The 19,338-nt window shown below is 38.3% G+C and overlaps 1 protein-coding gene and 1 long non-coding RNA gene across 5 annotated transcripts in view; one reads left to right on the forward strand and one right to left on the reverse strand.

The window, feature by feature from the left end:
* Positions 1–8,230, reverse strand: part of LOC110403670 — a 65,681-nt gene extending 57,451 nt beyond the window's left edge. For both annotated transcript variants that reach the window (XR_002441784.1, XR_002441785.1), the window contains exon 1: positions 7,973–8,230. This is a non-coding gene — a long non-coding RNA (uncharacterized LOC110403670). The remainder of the gene's footprint in view (positions 1–7,972) is intronic.
* Positions 8,357–19,338, forward strand: part of LRRC28 (leucine rich repeat containing 28) — a 51,952-nt gene continuing 40,970 nt past the window's right edge. For 2 of the 3 annotated variants that reach the window (XM_021407399.1, XM_021407401.1), the window contains exons 1-5: positions 8,357–8,491; positions 10,910–11,138; positions 15,048–15,088; positions 17,636–17,673; positions 18,427–18,564. In XM_021407399.1, coding sequence (XP_021263074.1) covers positions 10,971–11,138; positions 15,048–15,088; positions 17,636–17,673; positions 18,427–18,564 — 385 coding nt within the window. In that variant the 5' untranslated portion in view covers positions 8,357–8,491; positions 10,910–10,970. Of the gene's footprint in view, positions 8,492–9,126; positions 10,180–10,909; positions 11,139–15,047; positions 15,089–17,635; positions 17,674–18,426; positions 18,565–19,338 lie in introns of all 3 variants that reach the window. The other variant, XM_021407400.1, reaches the window with a different exon arrangement.

Genomic DNA, 19,338 nt, shown 5'->3' on the forward strand with positions numbered 1-19,338 from the left:
GCTACAATTACTACCTTAGTCACTGTACCACCCCAAGGGATGGATCTTTCACAAGAACAATGGCAGCAGTAGTTATTCAGGTCAAAATCATAACACTGAGGAAAACATTATCTTCACTGTATCTAATAATTTCCAATGTCCATTACATTCATTCTGAGACTATTTTCTTCTTCACTTTTCTGGCTCTTTCATCCTTGATTGTATTTTCCTGTAAGCTGTTAAATGTCAGTCATTTTTAATTCCACAGTAAAATCAGGGAAGCTCGTGAGTGACATTAATCATAGGGATATCCTAAGGACAGGATACAGACACACAGAATGCCCACTTTTGATGAATATTAAACAGGATTAAACACACAAAAAAGCTCTGCTCTACAATTTCGCTGCTGATGTGGGACGTACAGTGTTGTTCAAAATTTAAATAAATGTAAATAAATTACTCTTTTTTCCCCCCAACAATGCTGAAGTAATGACTGAAGTTATAAGTTTAGAGGTATCTGATCAGTCTAAGGAATGACATGAAAATGACCAACACATAAACAGATTCTAAGAAGTGTAAGTCTTCTGTTGCATTTTCCATGAAGAGATCAGCAGAAGTATTTCTATGTGTTGTGCCAAGTTTTAGATTGAAATAGTCTAGGGCATAGTCCTGTTCATGTACAAAAAGATTATTTAATGCATGTTTGTGGTACTGGATATAAAAAAAGGTTATTTGATTAATACAAGGACTAAAAATCTTTTAGAGATTTTCAGCATGCGTTTGGTGAAGATAATAGAAACACACAGAACTAGTATATGCTCTGAAATATTTATATTCATAAATGTATTGATAAATTCAGATGCTTATTTAGTTTCTTCTTTTTCTCCAATGACCTAATAGTTGTTTTTGATGTTGAAGTATAGTTTGTAGCCTTGATTAAATTAGAACTATTATATTTTTGCAGTAAGGCAACAAACAGGGAGGTCATAGCATATTTCTAATTAGTTTTCTTTCCTATTGTTCTTAGAGATCCTCAGCATTTCACTGAGGAAACACTGGTTTATGGAGCCACCAATTCAAGGCAGAGTAAAATGCAACAGAAACAAAAGCCCATCTATGAAAATTCATTTTCAGTTTCACAAAAGGACTGTAGCATTGGTACATTGACAGGCATGTATTCTCCAGCAGCCAAATTCTGTGAGTGCTTTGTATGTGGTTGTCCAGCTGGCTTCCATTTTATAAAAAACCAAATATATGCTGTGCTTCTTTTGTAAACTGTATTGGTTTGGCTGGCTCTAATTTGTAGCTCTATGTATTTGTGGATTATTGTTATACAAGTGCAACCACTCACTAAAGGATAACCGTTCTAAGCATACCAATGTGTATTTAAGACACTTGAACTCACTGAGTATGACTTCAATTCTAAAAGCACTAGGTCACTGGAAGAGTTTAACAGATCTAATTACTACAGTGTCACAGAATTATGGGCTATTAATTCCTGGATGAGAGTTAAGGGCACGTGACTCTTTTTCCTGTGCCACTGGTAAAAATGAAGAACAGTTTCAGTGTGAAGGCGTAGTCACAGTTGGTTGAAGTTACTCTGCATCTTCATTTCTGATTCTGAGTGGAGACAAACTAGCTCTTTTGGTCATACAGAACACTTTACGCTGTTATGGACATGGTTCAGAATAGTTCCCTAGAAGCAGGGCCAGATACAATGCCATACTCTCCAAAACACTTCTTATGGCAAGGAAAACTGAAGGCAATAGCTAGTATTCTGCCACAGTTTTATAGTCTGGAAAGATCCTTATCAAAGTTACATTGCAAATGTGACAAAACCAGGAAGGAGACAAAGACTCAAACAGAATATATGTTTTTTATACACCACTGCAAAACTGTTATTAACCACTATCTTAGTGCCTCCCCAAGCCCACTTGCATATTATCTCGACTTTCTGCTACCTGCTTTAGCTCATTTTTTAACTGTTGGACTTGTCACTAACAAAGTGCTCAGGGATTCACATCAAACATTTCTGAGAAGATGCAAAGAACAGAACAGTAACAAATATGCATCCTCTTTGACTCTTCCGGTTTACTTTTGAAAACTAAAAATTCTGCATTTAAAAGAATGCGGTGTATTGAGCACCTCCCCAACGTGCGGAACACCCAGACGTGCATTTAGCTACACCTCGTGTGCTCAACAAAAGGATTGGTCAGACCTCAGCTCTAACCAAAGGGATAGCTTCCACAGAAAGGAGAAGGCCTGTAAGTTCTCTGCAAGCAAGTCTCCCACTGGGCCAAGGAACAGATTTCTATATCTGACTCCGATATAACAGGTTCCACAATATGCTTGCATAAATCAAAGAGCTGTGTATACACCACACTTCGCCCCTTCACTATTTATACTCACTAGGAATGAAAAATAGCTCACCACCTGCCTCATTTCTATCATAATGTAACAGGTCACAGAGTTAACACCCTTCTGATACAAATGGCAGAATAAAATTACAAAAACGGCCACTCTCACGCAGTCAAGGTATTTGGCACCTCACTTGGAACTTTTCCATAAGAAATACAAACACCTCATAAACATATGAAAACATGTTATTTCAAGTATGCGTATTACATGCAATAAAAAAACAAACCAACAAATGCAGCTCACTTCCTTTTGAATCTTGGAACTGTCAACTAGAACATAAGAATTCAATATTTTAGCAGAATTTAAGTAAATTCTCAGGAACAATGGAACTTTACTGAAAATACGGAGTCTCTCTTCAAAGTATACCTTTGTTCTGACACACTGAAAAGCATGGGACTTCTCCCTCAGAAAAAGTAAATGGTAAGAGGAGAAAGAAAAGGATGTTAGGTAGCAATAGTTACATCAGATTGAAGAACTGGAGTAAGTCTGACAACTAGAAGTAGGACAGCTTCAGAATAACCTTAAAGCCACTTATTTCAGGTGAATGAATAACAGCGTTTGCTAGGATTAGATCCGGTGAATCATTTAAGATACTCCAGAAACCAAGTTCAAACTCAGCAAATGCGTGGGCTGAACTCAGGGAAGTGCAATGAAAGTGAGGGGAGAGCACATCTTCGGCCAGCAGAACGGAGAAATAACCACCATGCTGCCTCAATGACAGCAGGGGGCAGCAGTAAAAAAAATAAAATAAAATTGTTACTGAGGTCCTATAAAAATAGACCAAAGAACATTTCATACCATTTGCAGCCTGAAACTAATGAACAACCACATGTTGCCTCAATTTGTTGCTATTTTTCTGGTTTAACGTTAAGCAAGTCTCTGTAGACAATATTCTGAGTGTGAGTGGATTTAATTGAACCAAATCTGTCAAGTTTAAGAAGTTTCAAAAAGTGAAATCCAAAATTTAAAGAAAATTTTATTCATTAATACACTTGTGATATACAGTGATGTTAACAAGCTGAAAAATAATGCTTGCTTAGTTGAAATTGATCTGAAAGTCTTGGTTCTCTTGTCAACAAAAGGTAACATAAGACATTGCTGTATCATTTACTTGCACCTTCAGTAGTCATTAAAGAAGGTCTAACAGTGTAACACGCAGTGGAGAGCTGGCTCATTTGTTACCTTTGTGGTGATCCCATACTGAGATTTCCTGGTGGAGCAGAGGCAGAAACATTAATTATGCCTATTGTTTTATCTGCTTTGTGCATTAAAAGAGGAATTTGGTTCCTGGGGCTGTCGGTGCAGCATTATTCTTTTTCCAGTTGAGATTAATTATATCAGTGGGAATTCAGAAATGAGCAGAGACTGCACTATCAGAGCCAAAATTTACTGCTCATGAATTCTGTGATAGTGTTGTTTGAAAGTACGAGTACTTTCCACTACTTCTCAGGGAATCTATTCAACAACATAATCAATGTGGTTATCAGGAATTTTTCCCCAAATAATGAGTGTATCCCGAATTGGAATTAGGCAGTTTTAACCTTCAATTTTCAGAAAAGCTGATTTGAACCGTAGCAGGCAGTACAAGCAAATGTCTTTCAGATTTCTTTCAAATTTAGGCACTTACGCTTTTTTCGTTAGCATTACCGTCTCACTGAGACAAGTCAAAGTGAAAAAGGAACCAGATAAACTTTAAGAAATACAAGAACGAATGAACAGCGAGCAAAAAAGATTCTTAAGATAAAGGCGTATGATACCTACGCAGCAAATATTGACACGCTGGCACTTGGCATGCAGGAGCTCCCTCTGCCTGCCAGATTTTGGTACTGCTGCAGAAGGCAGAGTTCAAGCAAAACGTTTAGGGAATTGAAGTTAGCTGCACTACAATGAGTTACAGTAATTTTGTTCCACTCAAATAAAACAATTTTGTTACTACACAAAAATTAACTTGAAATTAGGAAAGATCTGTAAAAAGAGGCAGGGCTTTCTGGAGAGCAGATTACTCCTGTGTCACTAAATCCAGACCATTTTAGTGAGTTTATTTCTTCGTGGTATGACTAACAAATCTATGAATGCGTATATAACACTCCCTGAAATAACAAACCCATGAAACAAAGCAAAACAAAAACAATGCTGAAAAAATCCTAAATTCTGAAATTTTTTTCCATTGTGTGTGTGAGAGCTGTGTATATTGAAAAAGTGCTAAGTAAAACATTGTAAAGTGAAAACAAGATTAAGTAGAATTAACAGATGTGAAACACTGGAAGAAAAAAAATGCAAACTGAAAAATTAATAGTAGTGACAATAGCAAGTATTGTCTCTCCAGTAAAGTAGGAAAGTAAGTTTCTCAGTGGCTCAGTGTGTGTATCTGGTGATGACAGGAGGCTCTCAAACTCCTGTTAGAAGAAAAACAGAAGTCATTAGTTTTCACAGATGGGTGCCTGCCATTTTACTAGACAATTTCAAATATCCGGAGCTAGGAATATATATGTGTTAAGTAGCTTCTTCTTCCATTTGACCGTGGAAAAGAAGTTATCTAGCTGTGAGATCTTGCAAATGTACCGAACAGTCCACTGGTTCACTTCTGCTTTTTACACTTGTGAATGTCATATGCTAACACTGTACTACGCACCAATTCTTCTTCAAGCAGAAGCTAAAGAAGAATGAAACTATGTCTGCTGAGCACTGGATTGATTTGTTGGTTCCTTGGCCTAGAAGATTCTTCCAACCACAAAACCTCCCTGTACCAGGTGCAGCAGCACGAGCCTGATGTTTAGTGATGGGCAAAGCGTAAAACGTTTGCTAATTGTACATCATGACTGGAAATCCATTCTCTTCTTGTTATGAATCAGTCACAGTAAAGTTTCCTGCTGATAAAACTGATCTTTGTCAGATTGCTTAGCAAAAATTTTCATTTTTTTTCCCAAACTTTCAATGTTTTTAATGCAAACAACTCGATATAAGTCACAACATTAGGTGGAATCATCATTAGGAAGGCTGAACCTCAAAATGCTCAGAACTCAATAGGACGTTTTAGACCTCCTAATTCTGCAAAATAGCTAGAAATCTTATTACAAAAAACTCAAAAAAATAATTCCTTCACGTAATACCTGTCCTATGGTAAAACAAAAGAAAATGGTTGCATAAAACTTTACTGCATAAAGATATATCCAACTGCATCTTCCCAAAGTTGTTTGTCTCAAGTACTGACCTTGTGTAAAACATCTGATATCAAAGAATCATCCATTTTTATTCATGTTACATACACTTGTATAGGTTTGGCACAAAGGGGATCACCAGTGGTGCTGTATCCATCTGCTCCAGTTACTGTGTTCCAGCAAAGCAACTGACGACATTAGCAACAGCAAACTGTTTACACAGATCTACAAAGTTGTTGCATTTCAACACAAGCGTTAGTATTTTCTCTATATAGACACCAATGAGATCAGTCATCCTGAGCAAGACGTGAATTTCAAGACCCTTTGTTACCTGCTCTCATAAGCACAAAATTAAGAATTACACCATGGTTAAGAAACAATAACTATGTACTGAGCAAAGGGTTTCCCACTAGTCTCACTGGTTGGATGGGAATGACTTGGCAACAATGAGGCAAGCATTCCCCTTAGCGGAAGATCAGATTCCAACACTCCCTGTTCTGTTCATCATTTTTAGCCTTGTGACTACACAGACAAGACTTTACACCTGTGCTGCTCAGGATCAGAACTTCAGAGATCAGCTTTCAGATCTGAGACAGCAATGCTTTTAATAACCACTGCACAGAATATGATGACACAACCTTGGGAAACCGTGATCACATCAGTCAGGAAAAAAGAATCAGATTAAGAATGAATGAGTGTAACAATTGCAGGCAAAACAACAGAGAACCTGAAGTGACTGCTTCAGGAGGAAGGACAAAGAGATAGTGACATGTGAACGCTCACAGCAAATTAGGAGGAAAATGTAATATAGTTGAGATGGGTGAGGATGTTTGTTGTCTTGGCAAAGAATAGTTTATCTCTTTACACAAAGACTCTTCTGTCAACTGAGCAGTCTGGAGGGAATCATATACTTTCCTCTTTATTGTCAGATGGTAGAAGGCATTTTAATGTACTGCTAGTAGGAAACCTCTCACCCATAAAAGAAAAGAGATCATAGAATGGCTTGAGTTGGAAGAGATCTCAAAGATCATCTAGTTCCAGCCTCCCTGCCGCGGACAGGGTTGCCAACCAATAAACCAGGCTCCAGCTCAGGCTGTCCAGGGCCCCATCCCACCTGGCCTTGAACACCCTCAGCAATGAGGCATCCACAGCCTCTCTGGGCACTCTGTGCCAGCACCTCATCACCTTCTCAGTGAAAAATTTCCCCCTGACATCTAATCTAAATCTTCCCTCTTTTGGTTGAAAACTATTCCCCCTTGTTCTATCAATATCTACCCATGTAAATGTTGATTTTCCTCCTGCAAATATTAAAAGATATTAAAAAAATACTCTTTCAAATCTTCTGCTTTAAAAGTCCCTGCTGGAATATTGAAAAACACAATCCTTTATAAATATTATCAACATCTTCAATAGTTTCAGTGATCCTAAACTCATTCTGCTGTTTACATTGAATCCCTGTGGAAACTGTTTTATAATCACTGAAAACACACTATGAGAGCGGAATTAGCTTTTGTGACAGAGCAGAACCAGAAACATTTTAGCACTGCTCTGATCTCTGCAGTTCTTTGTGTGAGTAGAAAAAAAGAATCAGACAAAAAACTTCGTGTCAAAAAAATCAGACCGTGGTAATCTTATCTCCTCCCTATTACTGACTCAAAAAAACCCCAACAAAACAAAACAAAACTTCAAACAAACAACCATCCTAACACTACAACACATGTGTAAAGAAACACATGAAGTATCCTGGCTCTGGTGAGAGCAGGTCTCCAAAAGAAGAGCCATTTTTCTCACTTGCATTTTGCTGAAAGAAAGAAGAAACAAGTTTCTGTTCTGATCATTGACTTAATATCCTGGATAAGAACATCAGGTTTGTGCTGACCCCTCACTGAATTTCCTCAGAGGAATGTGCAGAGAAGTGTGCTGACATTAAGCTTCTCCTTTGGTCTGAATGATGCTCAACTTTTAACTTCTCAGACACTTAGAATGTGGGAGTCAACGTTTCTTGACAGGGGAGGTGCTCCAGCCCTCTGATCATCTTAGTGGCCCTCCTCTGAACTCGTTCCAAGAGTTCCGTGTCTTTCTTGTACCGGGGGCCCAAGCCCTGGACGCAGTACTCCAGATGGGGCCTCACAAGGGCTGAGTAGAGCGGGACAATCGCCCTGCTCTCCCTGCTGGCCACTCCTCTTTTAATGCAGCCCAGAACATAGCCGGCCTTCCAGGCTGCAAGCATACACTCATGTCCAGCTTCTCGTCCACCAGGACCTCCAAGTCCTTCTCCACTGGGCTATTCTCAAGGAGATCTTCCCCCATTTTGTATAAATACCTGGGATAAAGAGCTCCAGTCAACACAGGAAAAGGAGCATTCGCTGCAACAAAATTCAGTGGGGAAAATGTTGTTTGGTTACCACAACTTTTACCTGCAAGTGATTTTCTCCTTCCAAAGCTGTTAAGCAGCGATAACTGTGCTGTGTGCAACAGCTCCGACAGGCAACCAGCAGCAAAACTGGGCTCATCCAGCCAGCAGCCTAAGAGTTAGTCCTTAGCATACTGGGAATGATTAACTGAAGGACATCCCCTAACTCATGGGCACGCAGAGGGAGCTGCGTAAATACCCAATACAACAAGCTCATCGCAATAGAACAACGAACCTTCCCCAGCCCGCCCCCCACGGGCTCCTCGGCAGGAGGCGGGCAAAGCTCTGAGGTGAGACGGCTCCTGATTGGCTCCTGAAGGAGCATAGGGCCGTGAGAGGGCACAGCTCGTGATTGGGCGCTTGGCAGCTAAGAGCTTTTCGATTGGTTGGTAGGCGGGTTCGCGAGGGCGGTATTGTGTCTAGGTGGATAGGCTGGGTGGCGTCTCGCGAGATGTGCCCGCTCCGCCCACGGTGTTGCGAGCCGGAGGTGGTGCCGCGCGGAGCCCGGTGCTGGGGCGGTCCGGTAAGTGCTCTTGTTGTGGGACGGAGCGCGTCGGGGTGCGGAAGGGGGGTGCCTCTGCTGCCCGTCTGCCGGAGCGCATGGTGTTTTCCCGCGGTGGGGATGCGGGGCTTTCTTGGTCTGAGGCCACTTTCTCACTGCCCCTCACCGGGCCGCCCCACAGGCCTTCGCGGCGATCCCCTCACGCGCTCCGGCGGCGGGCCGCTTCCCCGGGGCCCTCGGAGCCGTCTCACCTCATAAGTGAGGCACGTTTTTATCTTCTTCATGTTGTGTGAGGCAGCAGGGACTCAGCCCTCGCAGGAGCCCTGTCAGCGGCTCCTCACCGTGCCCCTCCTTTCCTCAGCGGCTGCGGGCTGCCCGTTCTTGTTGGCAGTGCCCTGTCCTCTGCTGAGAAGCAGGGAGTTTGGCTGCTGGGGGGATGAGTAGGAGGGTTTGCTGTGAAGTAAGAACAGAGGTTATGACTGAACTTTGTGTGTGGGCTGCACGGTGAGGTCTGTGTATCCCTGTGTGCCGTGATCTGGTTGGTTCACGGAGCACCGCTGTGAAGAGCAGTCTGCAAGTGCAGAACTTCAAAACGTTGACTTTGGGAAAGTCAGAAAGCTATCAGATACTGATGTATCTGTTTTCTGGTCTCATAGGTCTTTCATTTAAAGGACTTGGAGCTGAGAGCCATGCTTTCAAAGGGGGAAGAAAAACACTCTGCCTATCTGGAATTGCTTCACTTGTCATCAGGGAAAGATGAGCTTTCCTTTCCCATTCCTTGTGTAGCAGCAGTTAGTGCTCAAATATTTATAGAATATGCATATTATAGATATTAATGCTTTTCCTTGAGTTATTTTAATGCTGATCATTGATGTGGAATTCGTAGTGTCTTAACTTCCTTTATCTGCTGAGCTAAGGGAGCTTTAGTGTAGCTAGGGCCACAGACCTGCAGCGTCTGTACTCTGTCTCCTAAAGGCAGCTGATGGAGGTGCCTGTTTCTTACAGTGATGTTTCTTCTCCTATGAAAACTCTTTAATTACAGTTACACTAGTACTCTCCAATCCTATCTAGGTTTCTCTTCACGATAATTGTTTGCTTACAGAATTGATCTTAGCATTTCTTGAATCGGGAATAAGTTAAGACTAGAAGGGATATACAGGATGCTATATCCAGGTTGTGATTAGTAGTACGTATGGCACTCTAAGAAAATAAATGCTGCGTTCTTCCAGAAGGACATAGGTCATTTGTAGGAGCTGCTTATTTGCAAATCAGTAGAATTACTGCAACTAATATAGTGGTTTGTTCTACGTGTATGGACCAGTTCACCATCCTCAGCTGAGTGTCACTCACAAGGGCTGCCTCAGATGGCATTCTTACTGATAGCTCAGTGCTTTCACTTCTAATACCAGCTAAGAAGAGAAATCCTTCTGTCAGTAAAGAAATTAACTAACAGATCAAATGTTATTAGTGGAAAGCAGTTGCGATTCCTTTTCCTTTTTTCTAATGGAGATGAGCTTATACATGCAAGTCTATAGCAAACGTTTAACTACTTGTATAAATATTCTGAATATATTATGTTCTCCTGAGTTCTGAGGCAGCTTAAAAGAGGCAGCATTGTTGTTGTTATCCAAGTGTATGGAATGTAATGGTGGCTGGAGTTTTGATTGTACCTGCGAAAGAAGCTAAATAAAGCCTGGTTTTGCATACAGGTAAATTAAAAATTAATTGTCATGCTTTAGTTTTCTGGCTTTGAAATCATCATAAAGCTGGATACTTCATTTCTGTTTATATTCTTGGTTAGGACAGCTGTCATAGCTGTAGCTTGTGCTGCAAAATTTCAAGTTTCTCTTGCATTAATTATCCTATTTTAAGATGGTCCTACTTGCTATCCACCCCAATACCTCATACATAACATTTCCTCATAATTTTATGCTGGAAAACTTAATAATCTTACATAGCCTTTTGTTATGTTGGCTTTAAATCTACAAGAAGGTGTTTTTAAATCATCCAATCCTAAGTCCTCTGATAAACTTTGCATTTTGCTGAAGATCTGTGCATTCTTACAGAGCGCACATCACAGAGTAGATGCAGAACATCAGCAGTGGGTAGGAGAGATTTTTTTTTTTTCGCTGATGCCAGCTTTGACAGTACTGTCTGAAAGGTCAATGGAGAATGATTGGGGAAAAAAAGCATTAAGGCATTTTGTATGCCTTAAGATCTTGATGATGTTGAACTGGATTCACTTGAACACTCTGCAGAAAACAGTCAAAAACTTGCTTCTAGCATAACTGATGGTGTGAATGTTCTGAGTACTTTATGTATCGAGTGGAACAAATATGTTTTGATAGTTATAGATTATCTAATAGTCAGACTCTTTCAGCAAAAGATTGCATGGCATAAACCTTAATACTGTCTTTTTTTTCTCTTCTTGTCTCCTAGAAATGGGCCTGTTTTTAGAAGATGCAGTGCACTAGATGTGGTGCTTGGAACAGAATTAGTCATGGCATCAGAACTATGTAAAACAATCTCTGAGGCAAAGCTGGAAAAGCACAAGAATTTGTTCTTAAATTACAGAAATCTCCATCATTTTCCTTTGGAGTTACTGAAAGATGAGGGGCTGCAGTACTTGGAGAGACTTTATATGAAAAGAAATTCTCTGACCACATTGGTACGACAACTTCTTTATTGTGATGTTTACTGTCTGATTTTAAAACAGAAAAGATAATTAAAAAAAATCTTTAAGCAAATTTGATCTTGAATGACTTGATCCCTTGTGGAATACAAGTACGTGGTTGTATTATGTTCTACTTGGATGGGTAATGTAGCGTATAATAAATGAAAGCATATGCCATTTTTATATATATTCCTTTGGAGCTCTGAAGATTTCCTGGTTGTTTTTTGTCTCTGTTACATGATTTTTTTTTTTTTTTAACTTGTAAATCTTGCTCAAAATGTCAGTGGTCGGGTCTTTCTACTGTTAGGTGATACTGTGCTGTCTAGTCTAGCTTCATTAGGTTCAACAGCGTTGACCTTTGTGTGTACCTTACTGTAAAGGCAATGCCAAAATCTAATTCTGAGCTTTCTGTTAAGGTGCCAGTGGAAACCTGTTTTCTGTAAACTGCCAATAATAGGAAGAATAAACCATTAACTCAAGGGTTGAGGGGTGGTGGTGGTTGTTTTTGACATCTCTTGCCTTTAGTAGTAGTTCTTAAAGCTTTGACAATAATGCATTAGAATTCCTTAATAAAGGCTTGGTTTCACAGGGCAAGAGCTGAAAGGATTCTAAAGGTTTTATACCTTTCCCTTCATCTTTAAAGTCTATTAAGTTTGCACGCACTGTAGAAAGTTATTTTGGTACTTTCTGGGCAAGTCTTTTTGCTTAACAATTTAATGGGAGTATAGCATTCATGGTTAAAAAGTAAAACTGCTTTAAAATTAACCTGAAAGTCAATGATTACTTAGTGGTGTAAGGCTCATGAAATTTGCACTACTCCATGCAGATGGAACTAATACGGAGAGTTTTGCATACCACTTTTCTGTATGTCTATTTTACATCTTGGATTTGTTTTTCTTAAGGTAATTATAATTGTAATTGACTTGTGAGATAATGGAACTGAAACAACACTTAAAATGTAGACCTTGCTCAGGCAAATTTACTTTCAAACAGCATGAAATAGAGAATTAGTATTTTAAGTGACCAGGATAACTCTCTCTTAATATGACTTGGTGGAATCTCATTCAAGTGCATAGCACTATAGCTATGGCTTGGGCAAACAAAATTGGGTCTAACGGAGCATCTATTCAGCAGAATACAGGTTGGATGTTGTAGTGGACCAAAATAGGTAAAGTCAGCAGCATGTTCCAAAAGAAGGCAAATGTTTTTTTTTTTGTTTGTTTGTTTTTTGTGGATAATAAGCTTCACAATTTCCATTAAAAGCATAAGCAATTCATTCTTGGATACTGTTAAAGTGTAAGCTGAACAAGGATTGCAGTTTAGGGCTATATACTTAAGGAAAACCTAGGTAAATTGAAAAGAGAATAGAAAGCAGCATCAAGGGTTTTTCTAAGAAAGTACTCTGTGTGAGAAGGCTTAGTGATTTGGGTTAGTTTCTCTTGTGAAAAGAGAAGACGGAGTTAAAAATGGAATTGGAGGAAGGGTGAGAACAGGGGTCATCCATATTCTCATGAAACAATGCTTTCATAAACTTACTGTTTTATGTCTACTACTTGTAAGAGGAGTAATACTCAATTTTAGTAACTTAGTAGGAAGTTACAAAGGGAAACAAAAGTCTCATGAGAAGAGCTGTCCTTTCATTGGATAATTTTGAAAGAAAAAACATACCACTTTGTTTTAAAGGTGATCCTGTTTCAGAAGTGTCACTTTAATGTCTCTGTCAGCCTTGTGCTCCTTGAATCCTATGCAAGCTGATGAGCATTATAGTATATGCAATTTAAAGTATTTATTGATAGATTTAGTTTTGATGGTAGTAAATAATTTGCACCATATTTCTTTAAGGTGGTACTTCCTTCTGCCTTAACAGCTGATTGTATCTGAGTTGAAAAACATTGACCAGCTCCTAGGAAAACATCTGGAGTAGTTATGCTGCCAGAACTTACCTATACCTTTCTCAAGAAAAAATTCATTTTTGTCTTCAGTGCCAAGATGAAAATGATAGAAGAGTTGCATAGTGAATGGGTCAGGAAGCTATATAGCACACCTATATCCCATCTTCAAGTCTTGTACCTTCCAATTTAGTATTTGACTGATAACGTTAGCATTTTAGTGATTCTGTTTCCCCACCAATAAAAAGAAAATAAGAGTTTGCTTTTATGACGCTGTCAGAAGCATGATCTAGCCGTATCAAAAGGCAGTTGTTCTCAGTGTATGAACTCAGAATGTGCAATGCTGTCCCGTTGATGTAGATCAGCAGGTTCACTTTTTGAAAAATGCCCTTTGAGGATGAGGCAAGCTTCCCTAAACTGGTGGCAGAAGTGATTATTCATCCGTCGTTGTTGTTAGTTGTTGTGCCTACAACAAAGACCGCAGTCTGTATCTCTTTTACTCCTCAATGGATGGACCATGAATAGTCCTTTCTAATCTTAATATTGCCGTGGGATGTTGTATTGAAAGGATTTGACTCAGACCAGTTGTTTTTGTGGTACTCAAGAAGATAAGCAGAATTTGTGATAGATATTCTAAACTGTGAAATTATCAACTGTGGAGTTGTTTCTCTCTTTCAACTCCTTCCATATTTTAAGGTAAAACAGAGTTATAAACTTGATGTACAATGTGAAAATGTTTGTATTTCAGATTAGTGTCCTTACTAGAATAAATGGTTTAGGACGGAAGAGCCATTCTTTCATATTCCTCCTTAATGTTTAAGTTGAATGTCAGTGTACTTAATTTGGATCTGAGCACTTTGCCGCCTTTGTGTATTTTCCCATATTAAGTTTATACTCTGTGACCAAATAATCTTCTGTGCTGAGAAGATAAATGTTCTGCAGCAAACCGTCCAGTAGGTGGCAACAGCTGATCGGTTATAGCCTGTTCCTTGAGTCTTCAGGACAACTGATTGATTTATCACACAACCATATTTGCTTCTCCTTAGTTAAAAACAAATATTTTTTGTGTGTGTGCTCAAATCTAGCATATGACATGCTTGTTGCATAAGCATATTATAACTTTTTCAGGTTCACGTATTTCTTGATAATAAATTTATAAAATCACGCAAAGTATTTTAGGTAATACTGCAACTTACATTTACATGACAGTGAAAATTGCTAGGTCTCTTTTACAGGAAATTAACAGTGTGATCAGTCTGCTTTTAAAATTAGATTTGTGTATATGGATAATGTAAAAAAAAATCTGTGTTTGGGGTAGATTTCTTAAGCGATGAAACTGTCTTAACCTTGAACAACATTAAGTATGATTACCAACATTTCCAACTTAGCAAGCCCATTTTGTGAAATACGTTCTTGGTTATAAATGCCATCCGGGAACAGAACTGTAGCTAAGGATCAGTAGTTAGAAAATGATGGGCATGTTAACATGCAAATACGGAAATCTAGTTTGGATTCTGTGTGCCTGGCTTTGTGGTTATTGATTAACGTACACAAAATTTTTAGATCTTTTCTTGATTTACCAGTATTACAAAATAAAACTTCAGATATCTTGCGTAAATCTTGTTCCCCTTCAAGTCTGTAGTGGTTACAGCTTCTTAGCAGTTTCTCAGCCTCAACTAATTCATTTTAATATATTTTCAAAAGCAAGGTTTTACACTTCCATCCTTTCAGCCCCAGAAGTCCACCTACCATTTGCTTGAGGATATGTTAATGTCACTTCTAGGCTGTAGTTCAGTTTCAAAAATGAATTGCTCACCCTTGAAATGTCCCCAGTTGCACTGATGGAGGATATGTGGGGATGTGGAAATAGGGTATTGTATGCAAACTTTTTGTTGCAGTTTTTCTGTGACTAGCTGCTAACATGTTTTAGTGTGGTTATTAAAATGAGTTGGGTACACAATATGTGTGTCTGTTTTTTTGTTTTGAAACCTAAAAATCTCTAACTCTTTTTCAGCCAGAAAACCTTGCACAGAAGCTTCCAAACCTCGTGGAATTGTGAGTTTGTGTAGGAATTCTAATATATTCTTATTGTGCTGGTCCATCTCATCTTAAAATAGTTTTATAATGTATTGATATATATAACCTGTCTTTTAAAAAGGGAGGGTTTTCTTGGAGGGCAAAAAAGGTGCTTTTACTACTTGTTTTTAAATGATGGTATATCAGATGTATTCAGTGTTATTTTTTTAGATTTCTTGTTTGTTGAGTACCAGGAACTGTTATACAAATGTCTACACTGCTAAGGGGAAAAAACACCTACCCCCAACTCCTCTGTAAGCTGTTGTAACTCTAACGTAAAGTACTTGAACCTCCAAATGCGATGTTCGTATGGTTGTAACAGGTTACTGTCTCCAGCCCATCCTAGTTGCACATTTCCACTCCAGCTACATGAGTCACCGTGACTTCAGTCTCATTGATTGTAGAAGGTGGCTTTTTTTTTTTTTTTCAGAATCAAGACAAATAGCAGCAGGAAAGGGCAAATAGGAGTAGTAACAACTGGAGACAGAATAGGTAATCCAGTTTTGTCCAAAGACAAAACATGAACTGTTTTGCTTTGCCAATTGATGTTGTGAAGCCGGAGCCAGCAGTTTCCCTCCCTATTTTGTTGTTTTTGTTAAGGCTGTGTTGTCCTTGCTTAATAGAATTGGAGAATGGAGGATAAAAGGGACATCCCCACATCCCGCTATAACTCATTTGTCTAACTTTTAGTTGGGTAATTGATGGACCACTGCTTCTGTTTAATGAAAAGCTCCAAACAGGAGGAGGTGTGTATGAATAGTCTGATGCATTCAGCTGTCTGATCTTGTCATCTTAATTTGGTCCTTGAGACCACACCTTTCTGGTACATATGACCACAGTATAATTGAACTATTTTGTATGTCATTGCAGTCTCCAACTTGCTTAAATAACACTCTTGTCTCATCATGCTGCAGTCTTAAGAGTTTGTTTATGCTCTTGAGCAGTAAAATAAATAGTTTTCTTCTTCATATCCTTAAGCGTTTAATTATTTGCCGTGGGGCATCAGGAGATCTCCGTGCTATCTCATGATGCCTTTAGGAAAGACCTGTGTAAATTATAACTTAAAATAATATCTTAGAAGCACCAAATCGTAAGAGTGATACCTAATTATTTGAGGTTCAGCAAGACTAGTTGTACCACCATTATTCTCTACATCCTAGTGGTTTGCTGAGAATTGCAGTGAGCCTGTGATTTGTGTAACTGTCTGATTGCTCATCAGACAGTAAGAGCTGTTCATTGTCAGAAAAGAGACTGCAATATTTTATTTAAAAAAATAATTAGTTTATGATAGACAAATTTAACTTAAAGAAAAATGAAAATCAGTAGCAATTTCACTGTATATTTTTACGAACTTTACTATTGACTACTTCTATGTATATTATGTTTGTCATGCTAGGAGACCTATTGTAAATCCTCATTGTGTAGCTTTTTAAATTTACCTGAGTGAAATAGTCAGGAGTATTTCTAGGAGCTACAGCTGAAATGAGTAGGAGAATTCTCATGCCGAGGCTATAAATGAAGGTTTTTACAAAAACATCAGCTATCCTTTCATTTCCTATGTTTTTTGGAAACTTCCTGTAGTTTTTAAAAGAAAAAAATGCTGTGTGCAGTTGCAGTGTTCTCTGCTTCTATCTCCTTGAAAAAGACAAAGGTTCTACTTCTGGAAATGGTCATTGAGTAGAATGGAAAAACCAACTTGTGCATAACATTTTTGTTAATGCCTACCGTAAGCAATTCAGCACTGAATACTCAGTATTCCTTCACGAATATATATCAATATTTGAAAAATTTATTTGTTATCTTATACAGGAGCCATTTGTTCATTTGGAACAATACTGATTTTTAGGCATCAAAATTAAAATATGAGAAATCTGTGTTAGAAGGGTTCTGAAATGACTAGTAGTGCTGGAAGAGTTCCAGCAGGGGGTGCTGAATATTTTTAGTGAGAGAGCTGGTCTCCATCAGTAACTAATTGACAATAGGCAATACTGGATTTTTCTTTGGAAAAAACATACTCTAGATCTGAAAAACTCAATTAAGGTGACTACATCTTTTTTCTTCAGGTAAGGTGCAAGATTTATTTTTTTTAAGTATAGAGAGAAATGTTTCTAACTGGTATAGCTTGTGTCAGTTTGTTTTTTTTCTTGTTTTGCATTCTGTGTGGGATAACCTGATAAGCAAGTATGGTTGGCTTTACTTATTCTGTCTGCTTCATTCTTTTTCCTTCTTGTTTTCTTCTTGTGACTCTCAGAACTGAAGCCCATTATTATAACTGTGAATGTTCCATTTTAAATAATTGTATGTCATTCTGTTTTATTTTTGTTTGTCATTTATTTGTCTTAAGTGAAACTTAAGTACCTGTCCATTGCCAGTTTATGCGCTGTCCACAGCTTTTATGGTCATAAACAGGAATGGCTTTGAGGGTGCTCTTTCAATCTGAAATTGGATATTTTGCAAACTGATTGTGTAGCAGAAGTCCTTGAGGGTAACAGGTGGTGTCCTCTGCTTTTTTTCTCCTTCCCCCAGGTACCTTCATTCAAATAACATAGTTGTTGTACCTGAAGGTAAGTAATCTACCAGCTCACAATAAGTGGCAGGAATCATAAAATATTCATTTTTCTTCTTTGAAGAGGCCTATCTTTTCCTTTATTTTCCCATAAAACATTAAAGACTTTCATACAAAACATATCAGTATAGCTCTTAGTTGATAGTATCCTTGTTTATGTTACGTTAAATTCTTCTAATAAACTCTCAAACGCATCTGAATGCTGTTTGCTTCTGTTGCAATTGAAGAATCTGAAATGGCTAAATGGCACTCATTTACAGAAACAAAAATCCGGAGTGTCTTCTGCTCTGAGCTGGTTACCACACAGAATACTCTGCTTTTTTATATCATGAGATTTCTGAAACCTAAAGTATCAAGAACTTGTATTAGTTTTCCTTCCGTGCATAAAATGTAGAGTTCTATGTCTGACTTCAGGAAAGTACTTTAAACTCTGTTAGAATGTATATTGGATAGATGTGAAGGAATGGAGAAAAAAAAAATAGTTCAGAGCAGAATCACGTGAGGAAAATCAAGAAATGGAAATATTGTGTACATCGCTTTTGTTTTCCCACACAATCTCATGGCCAGCAATAGTTCTTTAGATGAGCATTTTCATCCGCTACGTCATTCAGTTGTCAGACCGACTTTAATGCATCAAAATCTGCTGATACTTAGGGGTAAGGTACTGTGACTTTTTATCCCCTCATAGTCCTATTAAGATTTTAACATTACTGTTGGGTCACATTCATGTTTTAATCTGTTCTCTCACAAGCCATTGGCTCCCTCGTTAAACTGCAGTTTCTGGACCTAAGTGATAATGCCCTTGAAATTGTGTGTCCAGAGATCGGTCGCCTGAGATCTTTACGTCATCTTCGTTTGGCTAACAACCAGCTGAAATATTTACCTGCAGGTGAGTACAAAGTATTAAAACAATGGTGAAATCCATTTGAGCTTCATTTGCACAATGATCTGTTCTACATTTACTCAGATTTTAAAAACAAAACATGGTAGAACTTGAATGTAGAGATGAGGTAGGGATTACCATTGCACTGTATTGTACCAAATACACTTAATAAATAATAAGCTGTGCGGTATTGATGTGACGTAGAGGAAAATAATGAAAAATGTTTCTGAAGAGGAAAATAAAAGTGCTTATGTAACAGCTGTTGCCATTGTAACAAGAAACTATTGGAGTTACTCAAGGAGACACAAAATGCTAATGACAAATGTCATTATGAGAAAATGTTTCTTTGGATTTAACTGAGTGTAAAGTATTCCAGTCCTCCTCCTATCTTTTAGCCAAACAGCCTCATACTTGGTCAGAAAAGGCACATGTCCAGTAGCTTTGCCTATGGCAGTTCTACCTCACTATGGCAGTAGATAACAAATGTTGGTCTTGCTGGCTTATAACAAAAAAGCAAAATTTATTCCAAGTAAATGTGACACAGAGTCAGAAGAAGTTGGCCATAGGCAAATTTTGAATGATTTTTTTGCTAAGTACTTTGATAAGCAGAAGTAACTGATTTCTCTTCTATCTCCAATGTATCTGTCCAGATCAGATGACAATAACTTTTGAATTTTTTTCACTGTTTTATTTTTTCATCTTGCTCTGGGATATTTGCATTTTCTGATCTCCAGAGATGATAAAATATAAGGTCAACATTTTCAAAAAAACCTGGTGTAA

The sequence above is a fragment of the Numida meleagris genome, chromosome 9 (genome assembly GCF_002078875.1).
Source record: "Numida meleagris isolate 19003 breed g44 Domestic line chromosome 9, NumMel1.0, whole genome shotgun sequence".
Classification (NCBI taxonomy): Eukaryota; Metazoa; Chordata; class Aves; order Galliformes; family Numididae; genus Numida; species Numida meleagris.